Source organism: Acanthopagrus latus, chromosome 6 (genome assembly GCF_904848185.1).
Source record: "Acanthopagrus latus isolate v.2019 chromosome 6, fAcaLat1.1, whole genome shotgun sequence".
Classification (NCBI taxonomy): domain Eukaryota; kingdom Metazoa; phylum Chordata; class Actinopteri; order Spariformes; family Sparidae; genus Acanthopagrus; species Acanthopagrus latus.
The window spans coordinates 8609257-8629874 of record NC_051044.1 but is presented as its reverse complement, the minus strand read 5'-3'; the positions used below and the strand labels follow the sequence as shown (position 1 = coordinate 8629874).

Below are 20618 nucleotides of genomic sequence, written 5' to 3'. Positions count from 1 at the left end.
TCGATGGGGAATTGTACACTGTCCCCGTCTCTTTGGGCCTTAAGCTTTTAAACCCAGTAGCGGATCACATTGCGGCACGATGCCCGTGTCTACAATTGGAGGGCACATACCTGCAAACAGATGGCAGATGGCATCAACTCGAATGGGGAAACATGCATCCTCCATGGACTCGAATTGTCTATTTTTACACGGCAGAACCCAGACCTGAACAACACGGGATTACTGCTCTGTATCTCAGGTCTGGCAGACGTGAGGAAGGTTACAAAGGGCACAAGGTCACGTCTCAAGCTCCTTTCATTTCCCAGCAGAGGAGCGCATCCCTTTTACTACTCGCTGCTGATCAATTCATCACACGCATTCTATTTTTCACTATTATATAACAGCGTCAATTTATCCCCTAAACTGGAAGTGTTACGCAATCAAATTATAGAGCGAGTGTTATTCCCAGAGCAGCTTGCCAAGAGAATGACAAAAATAAAGATTCACTCCCTTCACCGGCACCATCTCCTGCACTGCTCCTTTAATCTCTGTCTGCCCTCAGTCCTCACATGGATTAAACGTGTGAGCAACAACACCTTTCATGACCGTGCCAAGTGCTTTGATACTCCCTGTGTTTGCTGCTCATATTGTATTTGTCAGTCAGAATGATGTATCAACAGATGTCTCAGGTGAGCCCAAGCCAACATGTGATTCTGTTTGTGGGGCTGGGCGAATTACAGCTCCCTCCTCAGCCTCTACCCTGGTTTTTTACTTTACAAACTGATCAATGACGTTTTGAAGTCATCTGGGAAAGTCTCAAAGCAGCTGACAGGAGTTAAAATCAGGTCTTAAGTCTTGTCAAACAAGTCCCAAGCTAGGTCTCACGTCCTTGGGGGGCCAGTCAAAGCCAAGTCACATAAGTCATCCGAGACATCAGAAGTCAAATCCACGTCAGGAACAAGTTTTTTTAGGTCTCTGAAGTACTTTTAAAACTTCAGGAAAACAGATTGTGGAGTCAAGTTTTTCTTCTGAAATATGTTGTTTAACATTGAACCAAACTATGTTTTTCTGAACCTAAGTGAGTATTCTTGTTGGCTAAACATAACCAAACAGAGACAGAAAGGCCATACATAGCCCACTGAACCACAATAGCTCACCTAAGATGCTGTGTTTTTGTTGCTGTTTCACTCAGTTTAAGTTGAAATGATGTTCTAGGACCAACGCAGAGACATCGGATACACCTCAGGCTATCAGTATAGCATGGATCTGTCAGACCCTGTTCAGTGTAGTACATGTAACATGTGACGATGTTTGGAAAGGCTCAACGATGCAACAGCGTCTACCTGCAGCCACTGTGTATGTACTAGTTTTATATTGTGTCCACTGAAGTCTTATTTCAAGTGTGTCTGAGCTAAAACTCTAGTTTTGTATAGAAAAAGATGACAAACACGAACAAAGTGCTTCCTCTCTCTTCAAGGAGAAAACACATCTTTGTGTGTATAACTTAGAGGTCAAAACCATTGTGTTGCCTTTGAATGACACTTTCGTCTCAAATATTTGAGCTTGGTTTTGTCCTGTGGACGTTTACATACAAGACAGAACTGGAGTGTGTTTTCACACTGTAAAGCCTGCGGTGTTTGCGCACACAGGGTCAACTGATCAATTTTATTTGTTTTAACATGTTTGGAGTCCATGTTTGGAAGAAGAGAAAAGCCACAAACTCATAACTCATACATACTCATGTCCTTTTTTAAGTTATGTCAATCAGTGGTTTGGCACATCTGGTCTTTTGCAGGATGAAAAGTTTGTAATCGTCTGGCTGATATAGAGCAGATTATTTGAATCAGTGAGCTCACAGGACAAAATGAGCGTGCAAAAAAAAAAAAAAAAAACACTCCACAGAGAGTTCATTCAACGACAGGAGAGTTCAATAACTTTCATATTAGAGATTTTAAATCCCTCCACAAATCACCCGAATAAGCCAATTGTCTGTTGAATTTTTTGGCTTCCTGATACTTTGCAGACGTCTGTCAACAGAATCATTGAGCCATCATTTAGAAGTCAGCACAATCAAAGCACTGAGTTCCTGGTAATTTCATTTGACTGAGCAAACTTTTTCCTCCTGATTGTATTGTTGTAAAAAACCCCACCCATCTGACTCCAAGTCAACTAAAGAAAAACTACTAAGGCTTCGTAATCCTGACGTGGCACAAGTCCTGACAGGGATCTCCAGCTCAAACAAGTGTTGTATTAATATGATCGGTCGTTAATACACCCATCTCCATCAGCAGTTTGTTTAGTTTGACAGACAAACAATACCGTGATTCATGATTTTGGTGTTATGTTGCCAAACCGAGGTCTGTGTGTTGGAAAATCTCCCTCTTCCTCAGTGATGAGACTGCGAGCTGATACTGACACCTTGTGGCAGAAAAGAAATCTGTAGGCACCCGAAGCATCTTCTGGTATTTTGTTACTCATCTGCCATCATGAGGGGTTTGTCTTTATCCTGGATCTCTGATTCAGAACAGATTCAGAATCACTGAGATAATTAGGATGATAGTTATTATTTTTCAATGCACTCGCCCAGAAACTCGGCTCAAATATAATAGATCACACAAAAATGGTTAATTAGCTTGCTGTTATTTTTAGGTTCCCAATCTTCTCAAATGTGGGATTTGTGTGAAATGTGGGAAAATAAGCACTTTGAAAACTTTCCCTCAAGCTCTGGAAAATTTTGTTGGGTATTTTTTTTTCTTTCTAGACATTTTTCGAAGGGGCACGTTTAGAGAAGAAATAATAAGTACCTTGAGAATAAGAAATAATTATAATAATAATGATTAAAATACTAATGAGGTAACAATATAAAATATTTTCATAACAGAATAAACAAGCTGTTCTCAGTCATGAAAACAAAGAGTTTGTTTATTTAGTTGCGCATTAAGATGTGTTAGTCCAAAATGGTGGAACAATAAGTGAAAGGTCAAAGACAACTTTTTTAATCATCAGTTTATGAGTAGTTTGGTGGCCAAGGGAATGGACTTTGCCAAATAGTCATAATTTCATATGTATTAAGTTGTCAATCATCAGTAAACTATGGCTGCTAGGTAACAGCCACTCAGGTGCTGTCGTAAAGTAAGCCCCGCCCACAGACTCATTAGCTACAGCAGGTGGTTCTCAGGTTTTACGGCAGACGATTGGCGCCAAAAATGTAAATAGTAAATGGACGCTGACCTGACTGATCCGCCAGTGCCTGTCTGAGGACCACAGGTGAGTAAACTGTGCTGTGTTAATGTGGTTTATTTGCTCATTACCTGCTCAGAAAAGCTGAATGTGTTTCTGTGAGGGAGTTTGAGTGATTTTAACATTGACTGACTTGAATCCAGTCCTGAAGGCTTAGATCAGTCATTTCTACACCCTTCTCAAGTTACAAGTACAGGTGACATCAAGCTAACATTAACTTTCACTGACAGTTAGCTTGCGCTAATTTGCTTATTGCCTGAGGAAAAACCCAGTAAGTTGAACAATTAACAGTATCTGCGGTGCTTCCGCCTCCTGTTTGCTACCACAGCCGGGGGCAGCCAGCCTCACTCTCATATCTTTAGCTGCACAGACCTTATTTCAGCCATGTAACATTAAAAACGAACGAAATGTGTAAAGTCTCAAAGCACACAGGTGTCATTTTGACCAGCAAGAGTAGTTGTTACACACAGTATGCAGCTTTGTTGTACTCCGCACAGAACAGTTTCTGTGTGTTTGTCTCAGATGAGATCAGACAGATTCTGCTTTAGTGTATTTTTAAGTCACTGCACTGTCTTTCTATGTGGATAGGAAAGCTTATACATATCACTGTATTACTTGTCTATAAAGCAGTAAATGTTCTCAGGCCCTGAAAACACCTCTAGTGTATCTCTGTGTGTCTGTAAAGACATGTAGTTGTGATGTTATATTGAAGTGCTTTCTTCTCTCCCTCGGTAAAACGGTAGGACTTGTCGGCTGTGCTCCTGTGAGCCCTGGCATGATGGCCTCAGTGTTCAGAACCGCGCAGAAAGCCGGTGAAGAAGCAGCTTCAGGTGGAATGAACTCTGACCTGTGTGGCAGTGTGGGATACCAGCTCTCACAGAGACCAAAGAAAGGTAAGTCCCTGCAGTGGATCCCACTGGTCGAGGATGTGGTTGTGATTTGTTCATCGTTATTAAAAAACACCCAAGGGTCAGGAAGTGATTCTGGAGGATAGTTGATTGAGTCGCATTCACAGGTTGTTGAATACTGACAGTTCTGGTTGGCAGACTGTCACTGCTGAGACACCCAGACTGATGAAGTAGTTTATGTTAGGCAAGATGAGACAATTTTATTTGTGTAGCACATTTCATAGTGTCTTTTACCTTCAGTGCGTTGAAGGTGTGGTTGGACCGCCACTGAGAGAACCACAGAGAGGTGCTCAGTATGCAAACAACATGCATAAATCTAAATGTTTAACGGTCATGATATTTTGAACATTGCACCAGAAGTTCCCCTTTGTTTTGGCAAGCTGAGAAAAATTATTAATCAGTCAACACTTTGGCAGGCACCCTTTGACATGGACGAAAGCCAAAGCCTTGACGTGCAAACCAAAGTTATCACCATGGGAAACTTCTCTGCTACAGCTGCAGCTCACTATGATGCCTTGTGATTAAATCAGAGTGGTGTCATTATCTTATTATGTCCTGCTGACAAACTTACCAAAGGGTTTATAGCCCCACCAAGATGTCAGCCAACACTGCCTTACTTCACCAAGCTACAACAGGTTGGTTAATGATGTGTTCACCACCAGCAAAGCAAATTTTCCCCTCGCATCACTTCTGCAAGTGTTTGTTTGGCCCAAACAGATGTCTTTACTGTACATTATCCGTATGCTAGTGAGCAACAGCTGTACTGAGGTATTTTGTGTTAGTGCATCTGAATTCAGGTCAACTCTCAATGAATTCAGCACTCTCTTTTTTTCCTCTCTGCTCGCTGTAACGTTACATTGAACTAAGCAACATTTCCCTCCAGTCAGCAGTTGACATTACAGCAGGCCGCTCAAACACCTGACAGTAGAGGTCACCTTTGCGGATAGCTTTTGCAGTAAGGTTGATAAACGGGAGTGAAGATAAATCCATTTATTAATCCCAAAAGTTTAAAACACAATCCCTGAGCTCTATAGAGCTATATAGACATAGAACTAACATAGTACAACCAGAAAGATGCAAAAATGGAGTCTGCATATGCTGTTTATTTCAGTGAAAATGAAACAAAACATACAGAAAATGCGGGTGTTCAAAGGGAAAATGTACTGAAAATAAAATACCAAAGATTTGTCTGTGGCCCTCCCAAGTATTCAACAGTTTTTGGATTTATGTATGGACCCTCTACTGGTTAGCACCCTTCTCCACGTCAAACATCTTCTTGCGGCCCTCCATGCCCGACATGGCCTCCACATTCTTCCTCCAGTCGCTCACCTCCACCGCCTTCTCCTGCACAGATAGAGACAGAGAGTCACTCATGTGATATCGTAATCTTTTCACCCTTGCACCAGATGTTTCTTTTTGTTCTGGCAGACAAATAATGTTGACTAATCCGTTCCACACCTTGGCAGTCACTGTCACCCTTAAATGGACACCAGCCGAAGCCTTAAAGTGCAAACATGAATTATCACCATGGGCAACAGCTCTGCCACAGCTTGTGTGTCATTGTCTTCTGGCCAAAAGCATCACCTCACCTTTGTGTGTATTTTGTTCTTATTTTTCCTGAACTCACCTTTTCTACGTCCTCCTTCTTGACTGATTTAAGATTAGCTCGCAGGTCCAAAGAGACCTTGTGTTTGGAGCCCAGTAGCGAGCGCAGGATTGCGTCGGCAGAGACCCTCACCCTTCTCAGGTTGGGTCTCTTGAACTTCCCTCGCAGGTCCAGTACCTTGATGTTCAGGTCTTTGATCTGAGGGGAAAGTAGAGAGAAAGGACGTCATTTGACCCAGGAAGTAACAGCTACACTTTATCTGTTTGCACACATGGTGCTTGTAGGACTACATCAGTGGGCTGTCACAGCTCTGAGATATGTGTGAGTTTGTCTTTAGATGTCGTCTGTCTTCAGTTACCTCTCTGCTGTTGTGCAGGACTTTGGCTTCAATATCATACCGCTCCTCGTCCACCACATCTATTTTGGCATGCAGCTCTTGACATAATGTCTGTATGGAAAGTAAAATGAATGGTATGTTAAAGTTCCCATATTATGATAACGGTTAATATTTTATTTTGGGTGTCTACTAGAAAATGTTTTCGTGCTTTTTATTTAGGAAACCACCTCCTGAGCAGCTCAGGCAGCCCTGATTGGTCAGTTCTTGCAGGCCAGAGCAGGCACTTTGTAACAAGTTTCTACATCAGCCTGGATAGTTTTTTTTTATTGCCTGTGCTAAAGGCATTGCTGAGGGCAGTGACTGGATAGTTGTGACATGAAGACTAGCGTTTGGCGCCACGGCAGAGAGCATAAAAAGTGCCTTATACCGTCAGAGCTGCGGTGAGGCAGGAGGGGCGAAAAATGAAAATAGGCATTTTGTTGCTGCTCAGTGCACTTGTTTATGTCTTCATGTCCCATTTATAATTTTCTTATTACACCTGTGCAGTAAGGCAAACCAAAGAGCCTTGGTTACGTTGGAGGCATTGGTGTTTAATCACAAAAGAGAGAAAATGTGGGACCTTTTTAACCTTTTTACGTCCTGAGATGTTTAGCAGCATTATTTCATTATTATTTATGTGTAAGGAAGAGGTTTTTTTTAAATTTGCAAATATAAACCATAAACATAAAATAATACCTGCAGCTCGCTTAAGGACATGCCACTGGTCTGTAGATGAGGAGATTTCTCTTCCAGGTACTTGGCCTTCTGCTCCTCTTTTTCTTCGATCTCCTGCTCCAGCTCCTCTTTAGCCTTTGCAACCATCAAGCTCTGAAAGAAGACGCACAATGTTTGACTCACTGTCTGTCTGAATGAAGACACACTCTGTTTAGACGGAGGTCTCACCTTCAGCATGAGCTTGCGTGACGCTGAGATTTTAGATTTCCTCTGCAAAAGGATAATGTTTTTTACTGAATACGACATTTTAGTAACCATGTGTTGATTTCTGGTTGTGTCTCGTGAAGTCTTACCTCCAGTCTGTGGGTCGTAAATAAGGAAGACATAAAGAATAAGCATTCAGTAACAGATGGCAAAATCTTAATGAAATAGACAGAATTCATTATGTGTTTCTATAGATGAATCCCATTTGCTGTGTGCAGCTAATACTCTGATTAGCAAATGGAAACAATAGCAGAAACACAATACACTTACGCTTTCTCAGGCATCTTGGCTATTTCAGCTCCCCCTGGAAGACAAAAATAAAACCTTTTGTCTCTGAACTGGTGAGCCGTGGGGACCAGTTGGGTCCAGAGCCCCAACAGGTCTTAACTAAGGTTTCCCTTTTAGCTTCAATATGGAAACATTCCACTACAGTCGACCGTATACTGTTACAAGAGTGGAAAAATAGAGCGTACAGTATATATGGTTATATTGATCTTTATAAAGACTACAACCTAGGGTTAATTGTTATGCCAGTACTTTTATTATTCTCTTCCAGTGATTTGTGAGTTACACATTAATCCACTAAAGTATGTGACATCTCACATGACGCATGTTTTGCTTTGTTTTGTTTATGTGGCACTTTTATGTCGTCCTCATAGAAAGGCCCTCTGGACCAAATCATCCGGTCACCTCTCAGTGCTGATAGCACGCTTCTCTGCCAGAAAGCAAAGTGATGACAGACACGGAGAAGCACGCAAGCCGCAAGTTCCAGAAAGATAACATTTCCTGCTTTCACCCCCACTTCTCCACTGGATAAAGACACAAATGCAGACAGGGTTCCCATTTCTCAGAACAGCACTGTCTGAAGCAGACTTTATCATGTAAACAGCACATTAATCAATATAAAGAGGCAGAATCTACAACGTGTATGCGATAATATACATTTATATACAGTGAAAATATATAAATTAGTCAACACTTTGATTTTGTAGGGTTGCAACTCACAGTTTTTGCTGATTAATCTGATGTTTATTCTCTTGAGCAATCGTTTTGGTCTGTAAGATATTAACGGACAACAACAGTAATTTAAGATATTGATTTTACTACCACATACCACATTTTGCAATTCAAGCTGGAATTATGAGATGTTTGAGGTTTGTTTGCTTGAAAAAGTACTTTTATTGACAAAGTGATTATCAGAATATTTGCTGACTAGTTTTATACTGATTGACTTATTGATGAATCAACTCATCATATCACCAATAGCTATACAGTGATAGCTCTCCCTTTGGGTGCATTAGACTATTGTAGCAAATCAGATACCAGGACTGACGTAAATCCATACCTTGATTTGTCAGGTTCTAGCCAAAAACACATTGATTTGATTACTTAATCCACGATGGTACCACTGTTATTACAATATTTATCAATTATCTTTTTATTTATCGTTATCTGGATTGCCCACCTAAATTAAAATCTTAAATCTAATCCACTTCAACTTCAATCCAAGTAAGTTAGTCTTCATGGTTGTTGCGATATTATTTTTTCCATTTAAACATTTTCATTGTGACTAGAACTGAAAGGATGAGGTTGATTACTCAATTATTAATTGGCATTGAATTGATCAGCAACTATGATAAGAAGCTGATCAGTAGTTATGTAACAGTTGCAAAAAAAAAGTTATCAAATGTGAAAGTTTACTGAGTTTCTTTATCTTCTGTGGTGTTTAATTGCATATCTTGTGGTATTAGACTGTTTGATGGACTCTGACTCCAAATTCTAGTGTTTTTATTTAATGGTTAATCTTATTGATCAAATAGACAAAAGTAAGAACTCAGTTCTCGGAGGAAACCACCACACTCTGAAAGTTATATTAAAGTTAAATTGATTCTTACCTTCCTGTGTTGATGCTGTGGAGGCAGACACAAAGTGATGGAGAGAAGAAAGTACCAGAATATTTATCTCCTGCTCCCCTTTGTCCCTCCTCTCTATCACAAGAATAGAAACACACACACACACACACACACACACACCATGAGAGGGTTTGGTCTCAGGATAACGGTGACTGTGATGCTTGTGTTGTGTTGACAGATCACGGCTCTCTGCATCTTTTATAAAAATGTGTGTGATCTTTCCGGTGTGCCAGAGCCGGATTAACAACTTCCTTGTCAACTTTCACTTCAGCAGTTTTCAGTAGGTTGTTGATCTGTTTTTTGTTTTTTTTTCCCTTCTTTTTTTACCGAGGTAAACTGTTTGAAGCGCTGAGTAGGATCTTTGCTGCTCTTGCGCACCAGCTGCTGTGTACAAAAAAGTTACACTTCTTTTTGCAAACTTCAAGCAGCCACATCCACACGGTTTGTCTCGTTACTGTCGATGATTTACTCAGATGTCATTTGACTACCAAGACCGATGCTGGAGACTGGCTGTGCCCCCTTGAGACAGCAGGGCCCCCCTCCGTCTGATTAGGATAATAGATGCAGACAATGCTAATCCGAGGTTTTAAGGCAGGAATGCAGTTTCCAGTATACATTTAGCAAAGGCCTTCCAACTAAACATAGACAAACTGCAGCACAGCATGTGATGCTGCCACTCTTTGATACTGAGTTCCAGTTTGTGTTTGTGTGCAGGCTTCGCCTTTGTGACTGTAAACACAGATGGATGTGTCTGACTTCTCAGACCTCAGTTCACTCATGCATGGATGATACGTGCATTGATTAATCCACAGAATCACTTGTCTGGTTTGTGTTACGGATGTAATTGTCTTCACATTGCACAGAAGCGGCATACACTTGGAAGTCAGGTTTGAAAGTTAGTCACATGCTTAGTAACACTTGTTAGTGACACAGGAGCTCTGATCTCAAACAAAGCAGCAGGCCGACCAACATCACAATCAGTCGAGCTGAGTGGTGGGAATGTAAATGAACAGTTTTGCTGGACCACAAGCGCTGCAACAACAAGCCGAACAGCTGCAATATTAATGATTCTGTTAGGATAGGATACTTTTTTCTCACCATGTTTTGACATTTTGTAGGCTGTGCAATCACTTTAGTAAATAGCCTCTGACAAAAAAAGTCCTCCAGGACAATTCATTATTCATAATCGGCAGATTAATGAAAAGTAATCGTTAGTTCCAGCAATAATTTGGCAGCTCGATCTGTCTGCAAGAACTTTATTCCAAAAACAGTCATTAAATGCTTTCGAAAGTCGCAACACTAGGAACTTTGGGATGGTTGTCAAGAGTCTGGTCCTGTTTGAAGCTTTCATGCACGAATATTTCAAGTGTGTGTGTGTGTGTGTGAGTCACCGCCTCAGCAGACCTGTAAAAGATTGGACTGAGATTGTTTAAAAAAAAAAAAAAGAAAAGGAAAAGTTGGATCTGGCTCCATGCAGATGTGTGACAAATTGAAAACAGAAACAAGTGTCCTGGTGAGTTGTTCAGACTCCTCAAGTCTCCACAACAGCTTCTGTTGGTTTCTGATGCGGTTGCACCTTTTATCAGCACTACAAACTCCCTTGCTGGATCTGAAGAGACTTTAACTGAGATATTTTGTGACTGCTGTTTTCCGTGTATGTCACTTGAGAATGTAAAATAAGCGTTTCTGTCGTCAGTTTAGTGCCAACCACGCAAGCCAAACTGTGGGTACTGCGTTGCTATGGAAGTATTCTAAGCTGCTGTTGATAAAATACTGGGCAGATGTTGATGTTGTGTATTTTATTCCTCTTGTGGAGTTATTTATTAACTATTTTATTGTATTTGTCAGGGGGTCTTGGTGTTTTTCTCTGATGTTTTGTGGCATATTTGCTTGAAGTGGCTCCACCAGGGCTGCAGCTGATGAATATTTTCATGGTCGAATGATCTGCCGGGGGTTCTGCTTATCAATTGATCCGTTGTTCGGTCTTTAAAATGTCAGACTGTGTCGGTGACGTCCTCAAATGCCTTCTTTTGTCCGTAAACCAAAGATTTTCAATTTACTGTGATAGATGAATAAAAAAAAAAAGAAGAAAATATTTACATTAAAGATGCTGGAATCAGGGAATAGTCACTTTTTTCCGGAAGAATACCTCAAACTAATTTTTGAACTGATCAAACTTTTTAATCAAAAACATTTAGTTGATAGTTGACAACTTATCAATCAATTAATTGATTCATCGTTGCAGCATTAATATTCTGCTTATAAACTAATTGGTGAAAAATAAAATCATGAACCTGAAAATGAGCGTAATGTCTCTTTTAATATCAAGATTAAAGTGTTAGTAGACCCAAATATGCCATATGGTTTACTCCTCTTTATTTGATTGGCTCAGCCTTCCTCGTCCTGTTTCTTGTGAACAGGATTTCTCATGAATGCCTTGAGGGAATGTCTTCAAATTTGCAAATTTGGCATAAGTGTTCATTTGGACTCAAGGATGAACTGATTAGATTTAAATGGTCAAAGGTCACGGTGATCTCATGGCGTCCCATTCTTGTGAGCGCGATATCTCAAACGCCCAGAGGGAATTTCCACAAATTTGCAAATTTGGCGGAAATGTCCACTTGGATGAACTGATTAGATTTGAGTGTTCAGTGGTCAAGATCATAATGTTCTGCAAAAAATGTTCCGGCCATTATTTAACACCATCGAAACAGCAACTTGCCTGGTGCACATTGCCAAACAACCATGATGCTGCATGACCTTCTCTATGGAAGCATACATCGTTCCTCTGCTCAGTCATTCAGGTTTTTAACTTAATCATGTTTTCTGGCCAAAATAATCACAAAATTATGTGATTCACAGTTAATGGGAATGATCATTTTGCCTGTGAATGATGATAGTGTCACATTTGTTGGGTTTTTTACCCAAAAAACATGTTTTTTAACATCTGGAAATCAAGGTTTTAGGTCAGGGCATCTCTGCAGCACTACTCTACATCACTATAATGCTATTTTGTCACATATTTTTTTCTTGGTACAAAAATCAAAAAACCCAACTGGGTATTGCACTGAGCTATATTTTGGTTGATTGTGCAGCCTAAGGTCTGTAGCCTGTGTGCCTTTTGCGTACTCTGGCAGTTTATTAAAAACAGTATTTTAATACTGCTGCACTTCACACCAAACACATGCTTTACATTTGTGGCAACATATGTGTGGCTGCTGCTGCGTTTTCTCCTGCTCTCAGAGGATCAGCAGGCAGCTCAGTGGGATAACTGGCGAGCTGTCAACCTCTTGAGACCACAGTGACTGTGACCTGCTGGGCCAACAACCCTGCTATTTATTACAGTTTCATATTTATAGTCAATGTGCAACGTTCAAACTTGCACCGGGGACGGGACCCTACTATGGAAAGATATACTACATTATACTTACTTATAGTAAAATGAATCTGTGTGTGGAATTGCGTTTGCACCGCCTGTAGCTGTATAGTCTCATTCTTCTCATTTGACGGGCTTATTGAAATTTGCCGGTCTGTTCTTTAGCTCTTGCTGAGTCAGGACTTTAAAGTCCCTGATGCTGATTTGATTTATGACACCGAGATCCAGGCTGCTGGCTCGTGGCATCTGATTATAATTCCACCGTATATATGGCAGCAGGATTAACAAAGTGCTGCGTGTGATTACTGGACTGTCTCTAGGAAACACTGACTCATATACAAGTGCCAGGGCATTATAGTAGTTTACTGTACAGTAGTTTCTCACACGTGACACTGTGCTGTAACCAGAGTTTATATACAGCCTGATGAAACAGAATTCACCCAGCCCTAGTTCTCATATGGAACATATACAATTTTTAATTAAAAGGGTGGATTTAATATCATTTTGTGTCATAATTTGTAATGACTCCTTACTTTCAAACCCTGACTGATAAATCCAGGCTGCTCATTTAGAGTTAGTGACCATTCACTCTTGCTGGCTGAACGATTACAAGCAGATTTTATCAGCTGTTGCTCCAGTGCTGAAGCTAATAAAGCTGTAATGGGGTGTGATTGGAGTATCTGAAATGTAGACTTCACCAATCCATTGTGGGTCTCAATAAAAACTTGGTATTTGACCCAAATGTGTAAAAATAGTAATAAATAGAGTTTGGAGAACAAGAATCTGCCAGCTGAGCCAACAGGAGCGTGCACAGGAAGTAAAGCGCCACCCCTGGAGTAGATACCAATATTTTAGGAAGCTTCAGTTTGATACAGGACAGGACTGAGGCGTTTACATTTAGTTAAACTCTGACAGCGTCCAGGACCAGGAGTATACAGCCAATTTTCTCACAAAAAATAATGCTGTATTGAATGCTAGCAAACCAGTTAGTCAGGTAAGCTAACACTTAGAGCAGACATGAGAGAGCACAAAAATGCCTTTTACTGCACTTCTCACAGTGTTCTCTGGTGTTTGTAGTTTTGGAAGGTTCTGCAGCACCTCACACATGTGGAGAGATTCAAAGCTTCCAAACAGACCTGCTGTGCACAATAGTTCTGTTTTATTATGAGAATACAAAAACCTCAGAAAGCAACATTTGAAAATCTTGCAATTGATAGAAATGATAAAATCAAATTGTACTGTAGTAAATCATACCCAGTAAACAATACTACTTCAAGAGAAGACTTCTTGTAAATTATCTTTATTATTATTATTATTATAGATAATTATTTCATCTGACTGACTGACCCATCTGGTCTCTCTGTTGCCCTCTGGTGGGCAAAGGACAGAAGGGAGTATAACTATACATGTCTGGTATATTCTGGTGTGATATACAGCTGACCATTCAGAGGAAACATACATCCAAGATTTCTGCAAGGCTGGAGATGAAGCGCATTTTTCTTCCACTAATTCATTATAAATCACAGCGTATATAAAGCTCAGGATCAGATCCCAGTGTAATACTTTCATCTTAGGGAGGATTTCAGACTTAAGATTTCAGAGTTTTTGCCATTGACGTGACTCACATGTTGTAGTCGGTGCCAAAACAAACAGACGTCCCGACCGCCACAGCTGCCTGGCACTTGGGTCACTGTGCCTCCTCGGCGCAGGCAGAGACGGGTCTGAGCACTGCGCCTCCCTTGTTCACCACAACAGCAGGCATTTTGCTCTGTTTGATGATGATTACAAGGAATAAGAAGCACGCCCAGGACCGCATAAACATACACACTGATTTCATCACAGCAGAACCACAAAAAGAAACAATGACAGCTGTGTGAGGCGTGCCAGATTTTGTGTCACAGGGCAATGAGAAGAAAATATTCCATCAGCTTTTGTTTGTTTTTGTCTGATATTTATTTTGTGTCTTACCAGTGGCGCATTTCTTAAAACTGTATCTATACCATTTGGCATGTAAGGCAGAAACAAAAAAAAAGTTTTATTCAGTGTAAGTGAAGCATAATGCTGTTTGTTTTTCACAGCTGTCAGCCTTTCAGCGTGTTGATCTCCTTTTGTTCTTGCTTCGATAAATCATCCCGATCTTAATCAAATTCAACATTTGCCAAACTCAGTTATTACAATGCAAGTGTCTCTTAGTGTTGCAATAGCAGAGTTAAATTTCTTTCTTTGTTCTCTTCTAAGAAGTCTGAACACACACAAACAACACAGTTAGAATTCAGTGTGTGAGAAAATGTTAAGCGTGATATCTTGTTGTTTTGTTTTTTTTAAAACTGAGGATATCATAATCCAAATTCAACACACGGCGCAAAATCTGCCGGTGAACTCGTACAAAAAGCTGCGTGTTTTTGAGCCTCTTTGATTCCTCTTCTCCTGTAGCTGGAGCAGGAAGGGCAGAGTGAAATGGGCTGGGTATTGACTGAAGGATCCTGGAAGCGAGGATATCACGGCGCAGATGTCGGTCCCGGGGGAGGGCCGAGGCTTCAGGCTTTACTGGGAATGAGCCAGAGCTCCTGCTCCCTGACCGAAGCCGAATCCCTTGGGACCAAAGTTCTTTGCATAGCAACCTGTGAATGACACAACAGAGGCTGATGAGCACACTGGGTCGCAGACTGGAGTTTGATTACACAAAATGTGGTTTATTGGTTTATTAAACCTCCATTTGCAGAGCCACAGTATCAGAACCCCGGAGTGATTTTTAGTTCTCAGTTGGTTTATTCGAATGTAGGTCGCTGTCAAACATGAAGTCTTGTTCAAATGTGAATAGAAGTATACTAAATGGCAAAAGGTCAGAGGGGCTGCCGACATACTGGGGCTCTGTCTTGAATCGTTTAGAGCAACTGCGTCTTCTCTGCAGGCTGAGGGTCAGATGTGACGAGGTTAACTCATTAACTGATTAATCTGAAGCACTGAACATCTGAGTCATAGCACAACTACAAGAACTGCACCACACTGATGCAGTATTGATTTTATATGCAGTATTTATTACATTTGTTTTTTGAAAAATACTTACCTATTATTATTATTATTATTATTATTATTATTATTATTATTATTATTATTTAGTAGATTATCCTTTTAAAAATACACAATTTGGACTATTAGATATCAGGAAAATGTCATTTTCATATACACTTTCCGAAGCCCAAGGTGATGTCTTGAAATATCTCTTTCCGTCCGACAAGCAGTCCAAACCCCCAAATGTATTTAATTTAAAGTCACATAAGACAAAACGAGTCAGCAAATCTCAAATCACTTTTTTTAAATTAGACCAAGGGCATGAATTTGGATAATCAGAAAAGCTGCTGATTAATTTTTCTCCCCATCATCTAATTTAATTTTCCACAGCTCTTATTAACAGACACAGACCTTTACAGAAGATCTCTCCGTCTCTATCAGCCACAGTCGTGGACTCCAGTCCTTTGCCACACTTGGCACAGCGAAAGCAGGCTTTATGCCAGGACTGATGAGAGAGAAGAGAGGTGCTTCAGTATCAAAAATATATACAAAACCAACAAATCCCCGTTCTTCTTCTGAATTTGAAGCACACTTAAACTGCTTACTTAAACTAAACTGAGATGACTGTGTACATCGATCTTACATTGCCTCCTCCGATGACCTTCTCGGCTGCGTACACTGTTTTCCCACATCGAGGACACACATCTGAGCCCCCTGGTTTCTGGGCAAACTTTGAGGTGTTGGTGTTAGTTGTAGGGCGATGAGGCGCTTGTCTGTCAGAAAGAAAAACAGCTTTAAAAAAAGACTGAAAGGCAAAGTCAAGTGTAGGAGGAAAGGGAAAAGCTGGATTGTTACAAATTTTTTTTTTTGCTGCTACCGATTATTTGATAACTAGCTGCTTTGCAGACTGCATGCTGTATGAGCCAAAGTATCCTTTTGAATTAATTTGTTACAGCTGCAATAGAAAAACAAACGTACTCTTTCGGGTGATCAATAAAATATTGAATATCTGATACAATGATCAGCCAGCCCAACGATAAATGGACCCCCAGTACAGCATTTATATAAACACATGTAAATATACTGTAGGTATCATTTACTTTTGCTTTGATGTTTGATACTTTAGTCTATTTAATATCAGATATTTTAAGACTTTTCACATGGGTGATTGTCTTTGGCGAAGCAGTATTTTAACATGATACCTTTTTTAATTTTTACTCAAGTTTGACTTTTGGCCACTTTTTACAATATGGCAATTAGCCACAGAAAAACCACTGACAGTGTTAATCAGAAAAATGCTGAACATAGGCCCCAGTAGTCCATGATGATGATGATGATAATGATAATGGAGGAGGAAGTCCTCTTTTCGCTCACACTTCAGGCTTGATTCCAAGTCCTTCTCCCGTGTCCATACTCAGAGTGCCGGCTCCTCCTCCGAAACCGTAACCTTTAGGCCCGTATTTCTTGCCATAGCATGATTTGCAGTAGATTTCATCCACGTGAACGGCCACTGTTGTGCTGTCCAAGTTCTTCTTACAGACCACTTACAAGGAAAAGAGCAAACACAAGACATTTCTTTTTAAAAACAAATATGCACATGTATTTATTCACAAGCATCTGTGCAGCAGTGAACGCCTCTCAGTTCTTGGCATGTTGTCCGCAGATGTTTAGCCGTGACATTGCTACAAACCATGTGTGACATTTCAAAGAAGAAGATGGCATACCCACTATGTGTTAAGCTGGCTCAGATAAATGCTCGTCTATGCTGACTTGTGGGGGGAAGTGTGTGTACCTTCCTCTGCCATATAAGGAAAACCAATTCGTCACATGTTTCCACTGGAACCTAATAAGGGCTGAGATGTCCGAGTGAAAACCTGCAGTTGCTCACTTTCCTGCTCTGACGCCAAATACTTTGGATTCCACTGCGGCACTTCACATGTGATTTCAGGCTTGTTTATGTCCTTGGATTCAAGAGGGGGAATAAAGCAGATTACCTGAAAACTCTAATACTTACTGCACAGAAAACAGGATTTGTGCCAGCTCTTCCCCTCGCACTGCACTTCCTCAGCGAAGTAGACGGTTTTCTGGCAGCAGCCGCACTTGTTTCCCCCTCCGAAAGGCATTCTGTAAGCACACGGGAGAGCCCGTTGTGTACATTTTTCATTCACTGTATATATAACGTCTCTCCTCTGGATCCCTGTTAGTCAGCAGACAGACGCCATCTGCAACACTTGAGGCTAGATGCAACTATTCCTATAAAAGGAGAGGTACCAGTCGGCTGTGATACACTGCTCAGTCTTTCCTCGTCCTTGACTATTCATTCCTGATTGTAAAATGCAAAATGCCTGCTGCTGTGGCTCAGATACAGCACCAGACTGACCTCCATACAGAATGACATCACAATACACTCTGCATGTCAGCTCTGAGCTCAGGAATGAAGTGTCTCTTTAATGGCGACGACTTCGTCTGATGTTGTCATCTCACAGAAAGTTGGCAATCTATGAGGTCGCTGGATAAACAGGAAATTCCCGGAATTCAATTTTGTAATCACACACGTTAACAGTCGTGACCCTAGACAACCCAAAAGGCTCGGATGAGGATTGCTTGATCTCAATGCTTCTGAGAATAAATCATAAAAAAAACACTATTTTGGGAAAGTTTTATCATCTTTGAGCAGTGGCACTTTTCTTCAAGGTTGTTTACTTGTTTGTTTTTTCCTTTTGATGTTCAGGAAACATTCGGAATTACATTTAATAACCAGTTGTGTCCCTTTATGCTCCTCATAAAACGATGAAATATGTTGAAAGGCATCCAACTTATAAAGTTAGGCCTCTTGTAAAATGGCACACATTGGAGTTGTTTGATTAAAATTAACTTAACTGGAAATCTCACTTGTAAAATTTGAGCAAAAAATGTTGATTTCATTGCATTTTATTCCTAATTTGACCAATTCAGACTTCAGTAAAAACAAAAAAGCTTTTGTTTTCTCATCAAATTAACTCTTTACTGCTCAAATCAACAAAACATGAACTCACCAACAACTTATCATTCTATTAAACTGAGATATTTAATGTTTTCTGTATCCTTACGACTTTAAAAAAAAAAACCCTACCTGTGCTGAGGTGAAAGGCCGGTCCTCTCAGTGGTATTCAGAGAAGGCTGAGCTGAGTAGAGACACTGGTCTGATGAAGAGAAGCAGAGGGAGGCTGAGTGGACACCAGGCTGATGAGGGGAGGAGTCAGGAGAGAAGAGAGAAGTGATAGAGAAGTGGGGAGGAGGAGGAGGAGGAGGAGGAGGAGGAGGAAGATAGTGAGAGATGATGGACGGGGAGAGAGGGAGACGATGAGAGATGTCAGTGTATCAGAAACTGTCTTCGTCAGAGTTAAATGTTAAAAGCAACAGGTGGATGGTGACTCCAGTGTAATGCCGCACATAAGTGAACCAACCAAATGGAAAGAAGAGGTGACTGTTTTTTTTAGTTTTAGTTTTAAGGACTTCCATACAGCAAGACATCAGTAACTCTACTGTTAGGGTTCATCTGAAAACCACCAAGATGTCAAGATTTTACATTTCATTACCTTCCAGCTGTTTGTTATGATGAAGCTCTTCTGTGTTATCGGCTCAAAAACCACTTGAATGGGGTGACATCAAGGAGAACATCATGTTTTGGCTTAAGGTTCTCAGTTTTTCTTGCCAGAGTATTGTCCCGATGTCTCAGTTACATATGGGAAAAAAACTCCTGACTGTCGCAAAATCTACTCAGTTTTTTCTATTGAAAGGGAACTGAACGGCGGTCTTGAACACTGGTCTCTACGTATTTTAGAAATGTTGATAGCCAGTCACAGCATCAAGCCAAAAGACAGTCTGTAGAAACATCATGAAACATTCAGCAGTTAAAGAGCAAGAAGTCTCTTCTGTAGGTGAAGACAACATTGGGCAAAAAGGAACGTGAGCTTCAGATTTCCTTTCATTTGGTGGCTAGAAACACGACTCAAATAAATGCTAATTGTGCTTCATGTCTGCTCGATTTTGTAAACGAGCTGCTGTTTTCTCTCAGGCTCACCAGCCGTCTGTTTCTGCTGCCCCCAATTGGCTAAATTGTGCAGGGTACGATCGGCACTGCAGCCATCCTCCCTTCTGGCTCTTTTAGGGGGATTTTCCTCTCTTTTTTTTGTCTGTCTAGCAAGCGAAACACATGATCAGTTTAATTGAGGTCGGATGACTGATTTGGCAGATGAGGATCATTCCACAGTTCAGCGAGTTTAAAAACTTCCACAGTTGCTTTGCATATCATTATGGTACCTTTGTCCCACTGAATCATCTTAAAACTAGGGAGGAAAAAAGAAAATCACCAAATATGGATGTGAACATCCTCAAATACCCTTAATGCTGAAAATTTTACCTAAAAGTCTCTGAGGTTAGAACAGAAGTTAAAGAAGTTATCGCTGTCCTAATGCTTTTGATATGGCTGCACATCAGCTTTTTACTTCATATTAAAAGTGTTGGCTGACAGTTTATTATGACTTGTCTGTGGGTTAGTATGTAATATGTTGCTGGAACATGCCGTGTGTATGTTCCTGCCGATGCTTTTGTATCTGTAACCATGAATAAAGAGAGAGAGCCTGATAAGCAGCAGTGATATCCAGAGCAGATGTCCTGCAAATCTGTCTGATCCAAGAAGCAGAAATGCTGCGTTCGCTTGCCTTACAAGGTGTTTCTGCAGAAAGCATGGGATGTTTTTTTTTTTTTTTTTTTCTTCCCCTGATTGGATTACTCGCTGTCTGAGACCTTCCGGAGGGGTTAAAGTGATTCATGTGACTCGGGGGGCACTGGCTCAATCGGACAACTCCTGAGGAATCTGAACTTGACACACATTTTGCTGTAATCAGCAAACAAATGTTGACAAAATCAGGAAACCTCAGCTGGAGTGAATCATCGTTTTGTACTATATTACTAATATGATAACCTGGCCTGACTGTACAAGTCTACATATGTTACTTCTTCCCTTGATGTAATTTGAAGATGCTTTAAAGTCGCAGTGGATCATGGGAGTTGTCATCTTCTTTGTTAAACAGCACACAGCAGCTAATGAAATCTACCTGACGTGATTCACGGACAATGTAATGTATTAAATTTGTGTTCACGTTGGCTGTCGTCCCTCCTCACTCTCAGACTCTCTGTCCGAAGTCGTAATGAGAGGGGAGCAAATGAAACGCACAGTTACCTGGAATAAATGTGTGGATTTCTCTTGGTTTAAACACATTTGGGA

General features: G+C 40.7%; 3 protein-coding genes across 11 annotated transcripts in view; 1 reads left to right on the top strand and 2 right to left on the bottom strand.

The window, feature by feature from the left end:
* Positions 1-3152: 3152 nt before the first annotated feature.
* nav1b (neuron navigator 1b) overlaps positions 3153-20618 on the top strand; it is a 97098-nt gene continuing 79632 nt past the window's right edge. For 5 of the 6 annotated variants that reach the window (XM_037099800.1, XM_037099796.1, XM_037099795.1 and 2 more), the window contains exons 1-2: positions 3171-3250; positions 3963-4112. The gene's annotated coding sequence lies outside the window, so the exon portion shown is untranslated. Of the gene's footprint in view, positions 3251-3962; positions 4113-20618 lie in introns of all 6 variants that reach the window. The other variant, XM_037099792.1, reaches the window with a different exon arrangement.
* LOC119020473 (troponin I, slow skeletal muscle-like) lies at positions 5211-11162 on the bottom strand. Of its 4 annotated transcripts, XM_037099807.1 has the most exons (10): positions 8944-8959; positions 8054-8103; positions 7739-7857; positions 7319-7352; positions 7138-7144; positions 7013-7054; positions 6806-6937; positions 6092-6181; positions 5755-5931; positions 5211-5471 (listed from the first exon to the last, which is right to left on the bottom strand). In XM_037099807.1, the coding sequence occupies exons 4-10, from the start codon at positions 7330-7332 to the stop codon at positions 5367-5369; spliced, it is 567 nt and encodes a 188-aa protein (XP_036955702.1). In that variant the 5' UTR covers positions 7333-7352; positions 7739-7857; positions 8054-8103; positions 8944-8959; the 3' UTR covers positions 5211-5366. The 4 variants fall into 4 exon arrangements, with proteins under 4 accessions (XP_036955702.1, XP_036955700.1, XP_036955703.1 ...); XM_037099805.1 differs by lacking the exon at positions 7739-7857 and having other exon boundaries at positions 8944-11161; XM_037099808.1 differs by lacking the exons at positions 7739-7857; positions 8054-8103 and having other exon boundaries at positions 8944-11162.
* Positions 13478-18571, bottom strand: LOC119020474 (cysteine and glycine-rich protein 1-like). Its single transcript, XM_037099809.1, has 6 exons — positions 18462-18571; positions 17364-17473; positions 16724-16892; positions 15993-16122; positions 15761-15854; positions 13478-14958 (listed from the first exon to the last, which is right to left on the bottom strand). Exons 2-6 carry the CDS (start codon positions 17470-17472, stop codon positions 14882-14884), a joined length of 579 nt encoding a protein of 192 aa, XP_036955704.1. The 5' UTR covers position 17473; positions 18462-18571; the 3' UTR covers positions 13478-14881.